Source organism: Malaclemys terrapin, chromosome 1 (assembly GCF_027887155.1).
Source record: "Malaclemys terrapin pileata isolate rMalTer1 chromosome 1, rMalTer1.hap1, whole genome shotgun sequence".
NCBI lineage: Eukaryota > Metazoa > Chordata > Testudines > Emydidae > Malaclemys > Malaclemys terrapin.
The window spans coordinates 106702984-106719210 of record NC_071505.1 but is presented as its reverse complement, the minus strand read 5'-3'; the positions used below and the strand labels follow the sequence as shown (position 1 = coordinate 106719210).

The window sequence follows — 16227 nt, the reverse complement described above, 5'->3', positions numbered from 1 at the left end:
TTACTATTTATAAAGCAATGTATACAATATGGGGTCTTACAATAGGTAAAATATGGTAAACAAAAGATAGTCCACCAGGCCTGAGAACTATGCAGTTAACGAACAAAGTGGTAGGTACCATTGATGAGTTTGATTGAAAGATGTGGAATATTTGTAAGAATCAATTTCCAGTGTAATTTAAAGGAAAAAGTGGGTGGAATAGAAAATAATTTTCAACCACTTGCTCCAGTGTGAACAACATTAAATCCCTAATAATTATTTTTCTAAAATTCTTTATTATATCTGGCGTGTGTACCTCAGTACTCAGAATTGCACTTACTTAAGGCCCAATCCAATACCTGTTGAAGTCATCTGAAAGACTTCAACAGTGTTGTGACTGGGCCTCAGCAGAGGCAAGGCTGCACATCTTGGACCTGATTCCCTACTCCATTACTACTGGTCTTATCCAGTGTAACTACATTCTGGTCTATAAAGTTAAATGGGTAAAACTGATGCAGTGGAGTGAATATCAATCTTGTGCAGAACAGAGCATTCTATGTCTAGCAAATTGTCCCACATGATGGATTATTGATGTTTTGGTAAATATAAGAAATTCCATAGAAAAATTGTTACAAATAATATAAAAGTTGTAATGTGAAGTACTCAGAATTCAGCAAATACCAAAGCTGAGGTTGTCATGACCTTAACTCTTTCCTTTTGTGTATATGATGTATGATACAGTCTGAACATATGCAATGATATCCTGGGACAGATCCTTGAAGGCAGTGGAGTTATGCCAATTAACATCAGTTGAGGATCTGGCCCATTATTTTTTCTGTAAGACCCCTGTCTCATCCAATGTGTAGGCTGGTTGGTGAGTAGTGAAGAAAGCTGGGGGCTTTGTTTTTGCTGTGTGTTTGTTTTTTGCATACATCTGTGTAAAACCAAAAAAACTCCAAAACAAAACTAAAAAGCTGGAAGGGTCAGCAAGTCCTGATCCCTTTGCTGACGCAGGACCAAATAAACCTAGACCATCCCTGAAAGGAGTTTGTCCAACTTGTTCTTAAAAACCTCCAATGGTGGATTACACAACCTTCTTTAGAAATTGTCAGGCTACCCAGAGTGTCTCATCAACATGGGTGCCAACCTCAGGGCAGACTGTCCAGAAGCAGGGCTACAATCCTCAAATTGGTTGTATGTTCTATACTTAGATTTCACAAACCAAGTAACAAGTGTGAACTCCACAAGCACTATAATAGCCCTAACATGGTTAGATTAGATCAGTGGTTATCAACCAAGGATACATGTACCCCTGGGATACGCAGAGGTATTCCAGAGGGCACATCAACTCGTCTAGATATTTGCCTAGTTTTACAACAGGCTACATAAAAAGGGCTAGCGAAGTCAGCACAAAGTAAAATTTCAAACAGAAAATGATTTGTTTATACTGCTCTATATACTATACATTGAAATGTAAGTACAATATTTATATTCCAATTAATTTTATAATTATATGGTAAAAATAAGAAAGTAAGCAATTTTTCAGTAATAGTGAGCTGTGACACCTTTGTATTTTTATGTTTGATTTTGTAAGGCAAGTAGTTTTTAAGTGAGGTGAAACTTGGGGTACGCAAGACAAATCAAACTGAAAAGGGGTACAGTAGTTTGGAAAGGTTAAGAGCCACTGGACTAGATGACCCTCGTGGTCCCTTATAACTCTATGATTCTATGATAACATGGAGTCACAGACAGTCTCCTTGGGCACTCTGGTCTATCTCTCCACCCAGGCAAGCCTGCCTTTGTGATAGATTGTCCCATACACCAGAAAGCACAACAAAATTCAGGTTACTCTCAGTTCCAAAGGACCAGTCACTTACTCCAGGTCAGTTGCACCTAGATTTCTCACCAAAGGTAGCTAATCCTGTAATAAATTAACTAAAGATTTATTAACTACAAAAAGAAATAAGAGAGTTATCTACAACAGCGGTTCTCAAACTTTAGCAACCTGAGGACCCCCATTTTGATTTTAAAATTTTTGGGGATCTCCAAACCCTCACCCCACTCAGCCTTTGCCCTGCCCCCTTCTCTGAGGCCCCGCCCCATGCTCACTCCATACCCCCTCCCTCCGTCGCTGGCTCTCCCCCACTCTCACTCACTTTCATCAGGCTGAGGCAGGCTGGAGGTTGGGGTGCAGGAGGTGGTGAGGGCTCTGGGAGGGAGCTTGGGTGCAGGGGGGGGTACAAGGTGCGGGCTCTGGGAGGGAGTTTGGGTGTGGGGGGGTGCGGGCTCTGGGAGGGAGTTTGGGTATGGAAGGGTGTCAGCATGCCTTCGTGGATCACAACTGAGAATACCAAATTCAGGACAAACTGTTGAGAAATAGGGCAGATACATCCCAAAATTGGTGGTTATTCTCCCATAAGCTATACCAAACCAGCAACACAAGTAAACTTCTGTTTCACCACATTGGCTAACGAGAAGTCAGAAAAGCAGTTTCCTTAGGCATTCCAGCCCTGGATTCAATACCCAGACACTAGACTTAAAGATGAGTGATTCTTTAAAACCAACCGAGGGTCCTGTGGCACCTTTAAGACTAACAGAAGTATTGGAGCATAAGCTTTCGTGGGTGAATGCCCACTTCATCAGACTCAAGAAATGAAGTCTGATGAAGTCTCTTGCATCTGATGAAGTGGGCATTCACCCACGAAAGCTTATGCTCCAATACTTCTGTTAGTCTTAAAGGTGCCACAGGACCCGCTGTTGCTTTTTACAGATTCAGACTAACACGGCTACCCCTCTGATCTTTAAAACCAGTTTCATCAAACAAAGTGTTCTGATCCCAAAGGACCAGTCACACTCCCAGGTCAATATATCACTCAGATATTACCCAATAATCATGTTGTTGCCAATCCTTTAGTATCTAAAATCTAAAGGTTTATTTATAAAAAGAAAGAAAGGTGAGAGTTAAAATTGGTTAAAGGAATCAAATACATACAGCAATTGCAAAGTCCCTTGATTCAGGCTTGTAGCAGTGATGGAATAAACTGTGGGCTTGTTAAGTCTCTGGTTGCTTCCAAATCATTGGAAGGGCCTCAGTCTCTTGGTTAGAATGTTCCCATTAATATAAGTTCATAGTCCAGAGGTTTGAGCAGGAAAGAGGCAAAAATGAGAAGTTTCCAGCACCTTTTATAGCTTCTGCCATGTGGAGGGAAATCCATTGATTCAAACAAGCTAGTGGAAAATTACAGGTAAAAGATGGAATTTGGAGTCACATGTGCAAGTCACATGTCCATGCATTATTTCAGTTAGTCATAGCAGGAAATTCTATTAAGAGTAAATAGACGTGTTCCATTGTGAGCTAAGTGTTCCTTTAATGGGCCACTTAACTTGAATAATCCTTTCAAGATGTGCAGGGTAAATACCTTGTGGGCGTTGCCACAGGAGCAAACATATTTGAAATCCAGGTATAGAGCCAATACTCATAACTTTAAATACAAAAATGTGACATGCATACAAATAGCATAATCATATTCAGCAAATCATAACCTTTTCATAGACACCTTGCTTGACAACCTTTGTACAATATTTGTTGCAATTATATAACAGTGGTAGCAACAATGATCTACATGGTCATATTTTAATCAGATAACGTCATAGAGGGGATGTGGGGTGCACGCTCTGGGAGGGAGTTTGGGTGCAGGAGAGGGTGTGACGGGTGCAGGAGAGAGTGAGGGGTGCAGGCTCTGGGAGGGAGTTTGGGTGTGGGCTCTGGGCTTTGAGAGTGGGTTTGGTTGCAGGAGGGGGTGTGGGTTCTGGGAGGGAGTTTGGGTGTGGGAGGGAGTGCAGGGTGTGGGTTCTGGGAGGGAGTTTGGGTGTGGGAGGGAGTGCAGGGTGTGGGTTCTGGGAGGGAGTTTGGGTGTGGGGATGGGTGCAGGGTGCAGACTGCGGATAGGCAGCGCTTACCTCGAGCGGCCCCAAAAGCGACCTGCACATCCATCTGGCCGCAGTTCCAAAGCGGGGTGCCAGGGGGTCTCCGCATGCTGACCCTGCCCGCAGGCTCTGCCCCCGCAGCTTCTATTGGCCCTAGTTCCTGGCCAATGGGAGCTGCGGAGTCGGTGCTTGGGGTGGGGGCAGTGCGTGGAGACCCCCTCCTCCTCCTCCACCCCAGGGACATGCTGGCTGCTTCTGGGAGCAGTGCAGGGCCAGGACAGGTAGGAAGCCTGCCTTAGCCCCGCTGCGTCACTGGACTTTTAGCATGCAGGAGGCACTGGGAGGGAGGGGGAGGAGTTGAGGGAGGAAGAGGAAGGAGTTGATCATCAGGGCCTGCGGATCGCCTGTACTCTCGGGGACCTCCAAGGGGTCCGTGGACCCCAGTTTGAGAAATGCTGGTCTACAAGGTTAAAGCAGGTAAATATACATACACAAATGAGTTACTGTCTTAGGTTTCAAAGGATAATAGTAGCTGCTGTAATGCGCAAGCTCAATATGTCCTTTAGGACTAACCCAAGCTAAGCAGCTGGGGGAATCCCTTGATTATTAGAATTATGGCCCTCTCCAAATTCCAAGCAGCATAGTCATAACAATTTCTCCTTAACAGGGATTTTTATTCCCTTCCCCCAGCATTCAAGCTGTGATGGGAGGAGGGTTTGTGCATGTATCCACTTCATGGGTGTGGGGGAAGCAATCAACAAAGTCATTCATCCGCTGGTGTTCCACAGTGGTTTGTCTGGTGTTGCTAGGTCTTGTTTTGTTGGGGAGGAAATGATACTTCTTATGGTAAACTAGTATTTCACACTTGGTAAATCTTCTCTCCTGACTAGGGTGGGGGTGGGGGGGCAAGGGGGGTTCAGTTTCATAGCAAACACTTTTGTAGTACAAAGCAAACACTTTGATATTACCTTATAACAAGGGATACACATACTATAAGTGAGATTAATGCACGCAGCAACTCACAAGCATTCCACTAAACACATTCTTATAAACTTAACATCTGTTGTAACAATGCTAACACACAGGTGAGCCAGAATGGTTTCCAGCTATGCATTTGTCAGTGTTCTGTGATGTCTAGGGGCCTTGGCAAGAGCTGGCACCTGGTCTGCCAGCGTCACAGAAGCCTGTTCCAGAGCTTAACTGTCCTTATAGTTAGAAGGTGCCCAAGGGTTAAATCTTAGCCCCATTTACTTCAGTGGTGCCAAGTTTTCACCCAAAATGTTTTTTTTTTCATGATAGATGCTCAGTAAATTACCTGCATTACAACAGTTGACTGTTTTTAACAACATGGATTGGGGCTCTTTTTGAATATGTCTATTAAATATGTCTTTTTCTTTCTTTGAAACTATGTAGGTTACAAGATTGCCACACGTTTAGGAAATAAAAAAGACTTGTGTATGTTTCTAGCCCTTCATATGGAGAATTCTCCAATGTGTGTTAGCCCATCTGAAAAGGTATGTAATGAGATGTCACTGTGAAGAGGTGTTTCTTTCCAATAAAAGGGGATGAACCCTTAAAATCACTGATAATATCAATTAATAGGTACCAACAGTAATCAATACCGTTTAGTTTTCAGTCAGTAAGCAGATGAATAGTTACATAAAGAGCTCAGTTCCCTGATTAGATAACAGCTGAGATGTGATCATTCACAGCCACTATATCATATCAATATACCATAATTCTTAACGTACCTGATGGTAGGTAGTATGACAGTGGGAGATTTCTGGAAAAAGGCTAGTGTATACAAGTCTTCTGTTTTAGTTTTCCTATCTGTTAATTGGGGATAGTAATGCTTACTTGCCTACTTCCCAGGGGGGCTTTGGAGATTAATTCATACTGTACAGAGATTTTAAAATGCAAAACATGTTATGTGTTAAATATTATTGTTGTTATTGATCACTTTCCATCCTTCCTGTGCATAATGGGCCAGATTAACTAGTATGCTACTGTTCTTTAAGATAATTGAATAACATGTGAAACCCCCTAGGGTAGATTATTCCAGTTACTGCCTCCACAGAGAAGACTAGAATTTTACGTTTAAGAGTGAATTTGTTTGAGCTTAATTTATACGCTAACTTCATAAGAAAGCTTTGTCAGATAATATTATCTATTATTTGAATCCAAAGCCACCCAGAAGGATTAGGTCCTTATTGTGCTGGGCACTGTATAAACATATCATTATACATGGACATAGTTTCTCATCCAAAAAGCTTGCAATCTAATCAGTAGCACTGATGTCTCTCTGCCTTACTGTATCCATCACAGCTAATGTAATGCTGACAAAAGATCCTGACAGAAATGATTTAGACCCCTCACAAAGTCATGCTTCCTTTTTCTTGCTCATAAATTTCACTTGAGGATGTTTTAGAAAACTATGGGTTGATCTTGCTTGCTTGAAGTCACTTGGAGTTTCACCAGTGACTTCAAAGGGAGACTGATTGGGTCCATTAAGAAACAGCATACGCATATAAAGATAGTGAATTAATAAGAATAATGAACAAGTAAATATTCATAGGACTGATAAAGCAGAAACACAAATTAAGAGCCAAAGGTTATTAGGATGAAGAATCAATGTACTTAAAATCAATGTAGCCAAATCTGTAATACATTGAAGCTGTGTTTTAAAACGTAGGTGTTTGTAAAATAAAATTTGCAGACAAATAGTAAGTCACATTGTTTTCTTTCAGTTCAATAAAACTGGGATTGTTGTGTGTGAGTCAGACAAAATACACAAAGTGGTAGCAATGAGCTGCTCCAGAGAAAACTTGCATGCTGTGCAACATGTTGTGCTGAACGTTCCCTGTTCTTTGAGTAACTGCACTGTGTATTTGTCCAGGAAACCCTGCTCCACCTGTACTACATTTCTCATTCAAGGTAAATAATAAACTGACCAACCCATTGAAGTCAGTGGGAGCTTTTTATGAGTAAGGAGGTCAGAAATAAGCCCATACTCAATATCCGGTTTGAAAAAATCATGTTATCATATGGAGCTCAATCCTGCAAATCCTGACTCTCACAAGTAGTCTTTTATTCATGTAAGTAGTCCCTTTGAAATCAGTGAAACTACTTGCCTGGGAAGGATTTGCAGGCTAGGGTCATAAATTGTAGTTCTCATGTCATGTAATGTGAGCTTGTGTCAGGATCCATTACGAAGCAGGTCCAAAAATATATAACTCTCAGTTTTCGGCTCCCCTGTTCTCAAGGACCACATGCTGCAGCTCAAGTTGGTGGTGCAAAGCTTGCTTTTATGCCCTCCGACTGCTGGGCTGGCTGGGCACCAGGCCAGCCCCTAGCAAAAGTTAGAGCAGCTGGGTGTGGGGCTAACCTGGCCTCGGCTCCTTTTCTGAACCATGCTCTCTTTACTGGCCTCAGGCATGAAGGGTGTGATACCCTGTTTCCCCGAAAATAAGACATCCTCTGAAAATAAGGCCTACTTACAGTTTTGCCTCTCGTAATATAAGGCATCCCCCCGATAATAAGACCTCCCCGATAATAAGGCATCCACCGATAATAAGGCATTTTTCATTTCTGAAAAATAAGACATCCCCTGAAAATAAGACCTAGCGCATCTTTGGGAGCAAAAATTAATATAAGACACTGTCTTATTTTTGGGGAAACAGGGTAGTAGCTGTTACAGTGATTCTACAGCATCCAGGGAGCCCTCTGTACTGGGGTGGGGATATTCTTTGTGGACAGTTACATTTTTGACACTAGAATGCACCAGTGGTGTTGCACACACTGGCTGCACTGCAACAGAGAATTAGGCCAACCATTGTTATCAAGAAATGTAGGCATTAATGATCATGTCTGGTTGAATTGTATTGTAAATCAGTCTAAATTTTCATCTTTAGGATCAGTTTCTTCAGTCTATTACTGGCCAATGTCTCCAGAACTAAAAGGGGAAGATTCAGCAGTTGAGGAAGATCTCAAGCAAGTTGACCAAATGTTCCTCAGAAGTAATATAAGTAGCAGTGTTTTTCTACCAATCACAGACTCTGACACTGTATTTAAGATTTCATCTAGAATCAAAATATACAAGTGCACAGAATGCAGTTCCCATTATGCTGAGGCTGTCCCTAAAGACATGGAAAAAAATAGTTCATTGCTTAATATGCAAGGACATATAAGGATATGTGCAGAGCAGATGAAGAATTCATTGTGTTGCCTTGATTGTTTACTGCATTGTCCCCATGGAAAATTTGAAAAAAAAGAAAAGATTGATGTGGAAAAAATGCACACACATGCATTGCAGCTTTGTTATCTTTTAGCAGCAAGATCTGGTAAGTATACTGAAAATAGAAAAAATAGCAAACAAATATGAAAACCAGGTATTTTTTCCTAATAAATTTAGCTAGAGCTAAGCCAAATATTTCATAACTCATGTTGATAACAAAGGAATTGGTATGCTTTCCTCACCCAGGATCTAAATAAATATTTTTTTCATTTAAATAAGTAGATATGTTTATTGAAATCATATCCAGTACTACATTTGAGTCAAAATAGATTTAAACTCAAATCAGTGCAAGTGAAATTGCAACAAGTTATTTTGAATCACACTATCATATTTCAAACCCAAAAAGCTTTGTTTAAAAACAATGAAGGTTACTAAGTGACAACCATGTCCTTATCTAATATCATTTATAAAATCTAAGCAATTAAAAGCAAGGAAATGATAAGTAACTCTTACAATGTCCATCTAATAAACATAAACAAAAGTTTTGTATCAAGAACAAAGAAGTGCATATTTCATCATGTAATTCTGCTTCCCTGATTGGTGTATGTGTGAATGTTTATATGTAGATATATTTTATTTTCATGATTTTGGCCTCTGAATATTTTCTTGTGATAATGTCAAATGAAAACGATCAGTTAATATATTTATCAACTGACACATTTTTTGGTAAAGTACTTATAATTGCTCGTTCTTCTTTTGCATTTATAGTTTACCAGGAAAAATGTATAAAATTGTCTGTTTATGGTAAAACTATGTATGTAAGTGGCCTTGCATTTGGAGTTCATCACCATACCCAATTAATGTGTACATAAAACGTTTTATGTTCCATTTTCAGGATTTTGTATTGTGTTTATATTTTGAGATTACTAATCAAGGAAAAACTTTACATTGGATTGTTGTGTTGTGATGAAATATGCTTTTCTTTGTATCTGATTATAATAATGCCTTTTCATAATAACAGTGTATATGTTGCTGTCTAGATAACGTATTAATATAGTGTAGGGGTACTTGTGTAGTTTAGACAGATCAATCTACTTATACATTCTGTTTCAATATTCTAAAGCATGACACCTTAAACCACAATATAATATTTAAAGTCTAACCACTAAAGTGATATAAAATGCTCTTTTTCTTATAAAAGATGATCCAGATCGAGGTGTGGGTTGCATATTATACAATCAGAATGGATATTTTGTAAGTATGGCAAATGCTTCATGCACTTCCTTTATTGTTCACTCTCTCCAGTGCATTAGCTAATAAGTACACTAGTACTGGTACTTCCAGCTTTTGCCACTGTTACCTGGCTGGTCATTGCTCCATTAATGTATCTACCTTACAACTAGATAATGCCTTCAGTATTTAGCCCTTAGTAAAATGTATAAGGTACAATACCCCATAGGAGCACAGGGCTTTTTGGCTGCACTCTCAACCACTTCTGTAACATAATGATAATGCATACCCTATCATTGGGCCTTGGAGACGAGATTTTAATCTAATCTTAGTTACAGTAGACTTCATTTTACGTCAAGGTAACTGAATCAGAATCTGGCCTTGTACCTTTCTCACCTCTTTGAAAACTTAAAAATACTTATTAAAACACCTAAAGTTTTTAGAACATCACGTACAGTTCATTTAAAGAAACACACCTTTTTTGTGTGTAATTGCAGCTAACAATTCCTGGCACCTCCCTCCTCTGATAGTCTGGATTTCACTTCCAGCCTCCTTTCCCTCAGAAGGCTAGCTCCTAATCACTTAACTATAAACACAGTAACAATAATGATAACATTTTATCATTGAAATCCAGACAAGTGATTCACCATAGCCCAGCAAAGAAGCTGGCCATAACTATATTATTAAGGTAGGGAGGGAAAGATATTATGATTGTGGAGGAATTTTGAGGTCACTGGATACAGGAAAAAAGTATGCGTAGTAGCTAGTGGTTTTGAATGGGATAGTGAGGGTGAGAAGGTTATTTGCTGGTGCAGTTGAGATATTTTAGTCTGGTAAATTGGAAAAATTGCCTCAAAACTTTGGGAAGCAGTACATTAAAATATACAAAATAGTGTATATCACATTCATTATAGGGCTCTTAGACTGATGTATATATGTGATTGTAGGCAGTGACTGAGTATGGGAGTAGAAAAATCCCTGAAAAGTAAAAGTGATGTAACTATTGTATATTACAAACTTTTCTCAAACATGGACATTGTGTGTGTGTCTAAAAAAGGGAAATGTCATGTATTGTATTTATCTTTATTTAAACTACAGTGATATGTGTCTTATTTTTCTTAAAAAGCAACAGAGGGTCCTGTGGCACCTTTGAGACTAACAGAAGTATTGGGAGCATAAGCTTTCGTGGGTAAGAACCTCACTTCTTCAGACTGTTCAGAGGTTCTTACCCACGAAAGCTTATGCTCCCAATACTTCTGTTAGTCTCAAAGGTGCCACAGGACCCTCTGTTGCTTTTTACAGATTCAGACTAACACGGCTACCCCTCTGATACTTATTTTTCTTAGTCATTCTTGTTATCTTACAACTCTGTTAGGTTCTACTAATTTTTTTTCTTAGTTTGGGGCAGGTTATAATGGATACCCTATTGGTGCAATATTTGCAAACCTGCCTTGTGCAGGTAGAGACGTCAAAAAAGAGTCAGGAACAGCAAAAGGACCAGTCCTTATCCATGCTGAAGCAAATGCTCTACTTTTCAGGTTATTATTATTATTATTATTTATTATTTGTTTAGAAGTAATTCTGTGGTTTTACATAAATTCCTTATGATACTATATATCAATGCAGTTGTAATATCCATGTGATTAATTGTGGAGCCATGATATAAATTGCATTCAGCATGCACCTTTGACCACCTCACCTGGTGTCTGCCCAGTAATTTATCTCCCGCTTGGACTACTAATATTCTACACCTTTAAGCACAGTAATATGCTATCAAAATTTTAACAAAGGCTTTTTCACAAAATTTTCACCATAAAACCTCACTGTTCCACTCTTCAGGAATAGTTACCCAACATGCCTACATGCCTACCTCCTCCCCACAACATGAAGCTCCAAGCATCTTTTGAAAGATTTACCTGACAGCATCAGCTAATCCTTAGGACAGCAACAATAGTGGGAGGTGGGTTGACTTGAGGATGCTGGTGGCAATGGTAGTGGCTGGTGAGTTATTTACATCTGTATGTGTGGGGAGCTGATGCGTGCAGCACTGCTACTATCTACTTTGTTGATAGCAGAGATTGGCCATTTTGGGATGAAAATGCTCTGCTTCCATTGCCTAGCAACAAGCAAATGGCACTGTTCCTTGTGCAGGCACTTAACTGTGGTACTGGAGAAGAAGGAGAGAAGATGCTTTGGCTGGCATTGCCACTGCCTTAGCAATAGGCAAGCAGCTGTGTTTGGAGCAGATTAAGACTAGCTGAGGTTCAGATACACTAGAATTACAGAACTTTCCTGCCCTTCAAAACAGACACTTCTTTGAGTAGTTTCCCTATAGGTGTTCCACTTCAGGTGTGCATGTGCCACTCCTGCCCTTGATAGGAGATTTTCCATTAGCAGTGTCCGTTCAGCCCATGTGTACACTCTATACAACCTCATGCCATGCTTCAAAGGTATATAGGGTTGCGCGGGTGAACCACCCTCAGTTCCTTCTCTACCACCTTGGCCTGAGAAGGAGCTCTAGCGTTTCTGCCTCATGTGTGTCTCAGTGTGTTTTGTAGTTGTTATTTAGTTACTTTAGTGTTTCAAATGCTTCCTCTCTCATCAGGAGGCTATCAAGATCAGCGACAGCCACTGTACAGGTATCTGTTGCTTAGGAGATTCTAACACCATAGACATAGAATTGTAGGACTGGAAGGGACCTCAAGAGGTCATCTAGTCCAATCCCCTGCACTCATTGCAGGACTAAGTATTATCTAGACCATCCCTGACACCTGTTTGTCTAACCTGCTTTTAAAAATCTCCCATGATGGAGATTCCACAACCTTCCTAGGCAATTTATTCCAGTCCTTAACCACCCTGATAGTTAGGAAGTTTTTCCTCATGTCCAACCTAAACTGCTCTTGCTGCAATTTAAGCCCATTTCTTCTTGTCCTATCCTCAGAGGTTAAGGAGAACAATTTTTCTCCCTCCTCCTTGTAACAGCCTTTTTAATGTACTTGTAAACTGTTATTATTCCCTCTCAGTCTTCTTTTCTCCAGACTAAACAAACCCAATTTTTTCAATCTTCCTTCGTAGGTCATGTTTTCTAGACTTTTAATCATTTTTGTTGCTCTTCTCTGGACTTTCTCCAATTTGTCCACATCTTTTCTGAAATTTGGCGCACAGAACTGACAACTCCCAGAAGTGTAACTTTTGCCTGGTTCTAAAATCTAGAGCTTGGAAGAATCAGGAGATCAAACTGAAGCTGCTGCTGATGGAGCACTCCCTTTGCCCTGCTTCCAAGTTAGGTCAGGAGACTCCCTCCCCATACATTTATCTCCAGACAGATCCAGTGCTCCTTCGACTTCGGCTAAGGTCTTATCTAAGAAGGGGAGGAGCTCAGAGGACTCAAGGAAGGGTCTGAACAAGAGGCAGTCAGTCTCTCACCACAAGGAGTAGCTCTCAAGAAGGTTTACAGTGTCGGAGGCTTCAGCCTCTCAACTCGGTCCCATGGAGGCTAAAGACTTCTTCCGGTACCAGATTGTGGAGCACTTTGGAGAAACGAGGCACTGGCAGGACCCTGCTACAATCTGCCTCCAGATTGGGACCATCTATTTCAGACTTACCAACGGTGCCTTTTCACATTTGTACTGACAACATCGAAGCACATACCTTCAGCCCTGACACCTGTGGGCTCCAAACCAATGTTTGTCCAAGCTGTTACTGGCTGAGTAATAGGTCCTCCTGAACCAGTCCTTGATAGCAGCAAAGACTTAGGCCTGGTCTACACTACACAGTTAGGTTGATGTAAGGCAGCTTAAATAATAAATCTCAGTGGGAGACTTCCCTTTGTATGTTAGACAGGCATTGACCTTTTATCTGGATAGGACCATCCAGTTTTGGAAATCACCAAGACACTTTGTCTCCATTGTGGAAGGATCAAAAGAATCTATGATCTCTTCACAGAGTCTGTTGAGATGGATTTCTGGTTGTATTGCTGCTTATTATAGTGCAGCTGGTGTTTTGCCTCCTCAAAGGATTACAGCATACTCCACCAGATCACAAGCAACTTCCACAGTGTGACTCAAAAACATCCAAGTGCCTCAGATATGCAGAGCTGCTACGTAGGTTTCAGTGCACACCTTTACTAAACACTACGCCTTGGTCCACACCATCAGATTTGATGCAGAACTTGGTTGTGCTCTGTTGTCTTCAGTGTTGGACTTGATTCTGAAGCTTCCTGTGAGAATACTGCTCAGGAGTCACCTGAAGTGGAGCACCCATAGGGACACTACTCAAAGAAGAAGAAAAGGCTACTCACCTTGTGTGGTAACTGTGGTTCTTCAAGATGTGTGTCCCTATGGGTGCTCCACTACCTGCCCTCCTTCCCCTCTGCTTCAGACTATTCTTGTTGCATGTTGGGATAGAGAAGGACATGAGGGTGGTTCACCTGTGCAGCCCTCTGTACCCTCTGAGCGTGGCATGAGGTTGTATAGTATGCACGGTCTGAGCGGACACTAATTACAGAAAATCTTCAATCAGGGGCTTGAAAGGTGCATGTGTGCCTGAAGTGGAGCACACATAGGGACACACATCTTGAAGAGCCACAGTTACTGCAGAAGGTGAGTAAATCTTTTCTTCTAGCTAGTACCCCTGAGTCCAGCAGACTGCTCTTTCCTCTCCAACCTACAGCATTCCCTGACCAGGCTGGAAATATTCACTGTCATTTAATTTTCACATTCCTTTAAAATATGCAAAAATTAAATAACAATATTCCCAGTACTGCAGTATGAGCCTGATTGCAAACTCACACCTGTTTTACACTGAATATTGTAATTACCATTAATAATACTTAGCATATAACTGTTAAAAATTATTTTGCGGCATTAATTAATTAATCCATAACATTCCTGTGAAGAAGGCAGATATTATCCTCATTTTACAGATATGGAAACTAGTACACATAGAGGTTTTGTGACTTACCCAAGACCACAAAGGGAAGCAGTGTTAGGACCAGGACTAAAATCCAAATTTCCTGGCTTCCCTTCCACTAGACTACATTGATCCAGCTCCATTTTCAGTGGAGTTGCTCTTGATTCACAGCTGAGAGCACACTAAGGGCTGGTCCACACTAACCGCCCAGTTCGAACTAAGATACGCAACTTCAGCTACGTGAATAATGTAGCTGAAGTCGAAGTATCTTAGTTCGAACTACAAGGTACTTACCGCGGGTCCACATGCGGCAGGCAGGCTCCCCTGTCGACTCCGCATACTCCTCTCACAGAGCAGGAGTACCGGTGTCGACGGCGAGCACTTCCGGGATCGATTTATCGCGTCTAGACAAGACGCGATAAATCGATCCCAGAAGATGGATTGCTTACCGGCGAACCCGGAGGTAAGTATAGACGTACCCTGAGAGTACAAGAAGACTATACATCCAGCAGTTGAGGGAAAGATGGTAATTATAACTGGCCTAGCAGTCAGTTTATGGCCATTTTCTCTGTAGAGGAAAGACAGAGTACTCCAACAAGACTGGAATGATTTCAGTTAAGACATAAATACTTTACTTTTGTAAATAATAAGTGCACATGTGTATGTATAATGATGAGAAGCTCAAAGGCAGAAATAAAGTGAGATGGGAAATCTGGGACAGAGAGAACTAACAATAAATACGGTTCTTCAGGGAAAGTCCTAGGATTTATTTGAGGGACACCTCACCATGATCTCTTGTTTTGCTTTTGCAGAAAATAAATGCTGCTACTTTTTTTTTTTTCAGATCCAGAAAAAAAATAGAAGAGAATGATGTTCTTTATTGCACGAAACCGCCCTGCTCTGAATGTCAGAACTATATACAGTTTGTGGGCATAAAGAAAATTGTTTCCGTACAAGAATCATCACAATCATCATCAAACCAACAAGTAAGCTAATGCAATGCAATTACCTTATTGTAATTATTTATTTATACATTCATTTGCTGTTCAGTGCTATAGTTTATGATCAACGTACTCAATTTAAAAAATCCTAAGCATTTGTACATGCCTGCATCATGTAGTAGAGGAATCTCCACTATATAAAACACCTTCAACATACTAAACATTCATAATTATACAAATTATAAAACAATATGGCTTTCACTGTGCCCTGAAAGCCTTTAAATCCAGACTTTTCTGGAGCCAAAAAGGGAGTAAATGCTATATTCTAGGACACTCTCCAAACCCCTCATCCCGGCCCCACCCCAGAGCCTGCACCCCCAGACCAGAGCCCTGACGCCCTCCTGCACCCCAACCCTCTGCCCCAGCTCTGAGCCCTTCCCACACCCCAAACCCCCTCATCCTCAGCTCCATTAGGTCACAGGCATCAACAATTTTCTTCAACTGGGTCATTAGTAGTGACACTGCTGATGAAAAGTCACATCTGCAAAATAAGACTACACCAAAAGAACCTGATTACAAAACACTGGATTTATTTGGCCATAAATCATATTAGTTGGCTACTTGCACTTTAGGGTTGCAAATTATCAGGCCCTCATGGCCAGATATGATTATTTGAACTATGAGAAATTTGCAGCATTCAGGGCAAACTGCCTCCAGATGCAAGGGAAAGAAGGTAAATGAAGGACAGTTGATTGCCAGAACCATCCTTCAGGCTGCTTTGGGTGCAGCAGACACCACTTCACAATTGATGGCCACCGCAGTCATGATGAGAAGGGCATCTTGGCTGTAGGGGTCTGGCTACTGTCAGGAGGTTCAGTCTACAGCAGAGGATTTGTCTTTTCAGGAATCAGAGTTGTTCATCTCTAAGACAGATGGTGCCCATCATACATTGAAAGCTTCTCGAGTGACTCCTAGCTCTCTCGGGTTCTATAAACCTGCCCCTAA

At 41.0% G+C, this 16227-nt stretch overlaps 1 protein-coding gene and 1 long non-coding RNA gene across 3 annotated transcripts in view; one reads left to right on the top strand and one right to left on the bottom strand.

The window, feature by feature from the left end:
• The window catches only part of LOC128840391 (uncharacterized), a 61883-nt gene that overhangs the window by 1044 nt on the left and 44612 nt on the right, over positions 1 to 16227 (top strand). Inside the window, exons 3-8 of the mRNA XM_054034295.1 lie at positions 5320 to 5420; positions 6654 to 6840; positions 7818 to 8246; positions 9342 to 9394; positions 10769 to 10908; positions 15126 to 15267. Coding sequence (XP_053890270.1) covers positions 5320 to 5420; positions 6654 to 6840; positions 7818 to 8246; positions 9342 to 9394; positions 10769 to 10908; positions 15126 to 15267 — 1052 coding nt within the window. The remainder of the gene's footprint in view (positions 1 to 5319; positions 5421 to 6653; positions 6841 to 7817; positions 8247 to 9341; positions 9395 to 10768; positions 10909 to 15125; positions 15268 to 16227) is intronic.
• Positions 15274 to 16227, bottom strand: part of LOC128840410 (uncharacterized) — a 61389-nt gene continuing 60435 nt past the window's right edge. For both annotated transcript variants that reach the window (XR_008445647.1, XR_008445648.1), the window contains one exon: positions 15274 to 16223. This is a non-coding gene — a long non-coding RNA (uncharacterized LOC128840410). The remainder of the gene's footprint in view (positions 16224 to 16227) is intronic.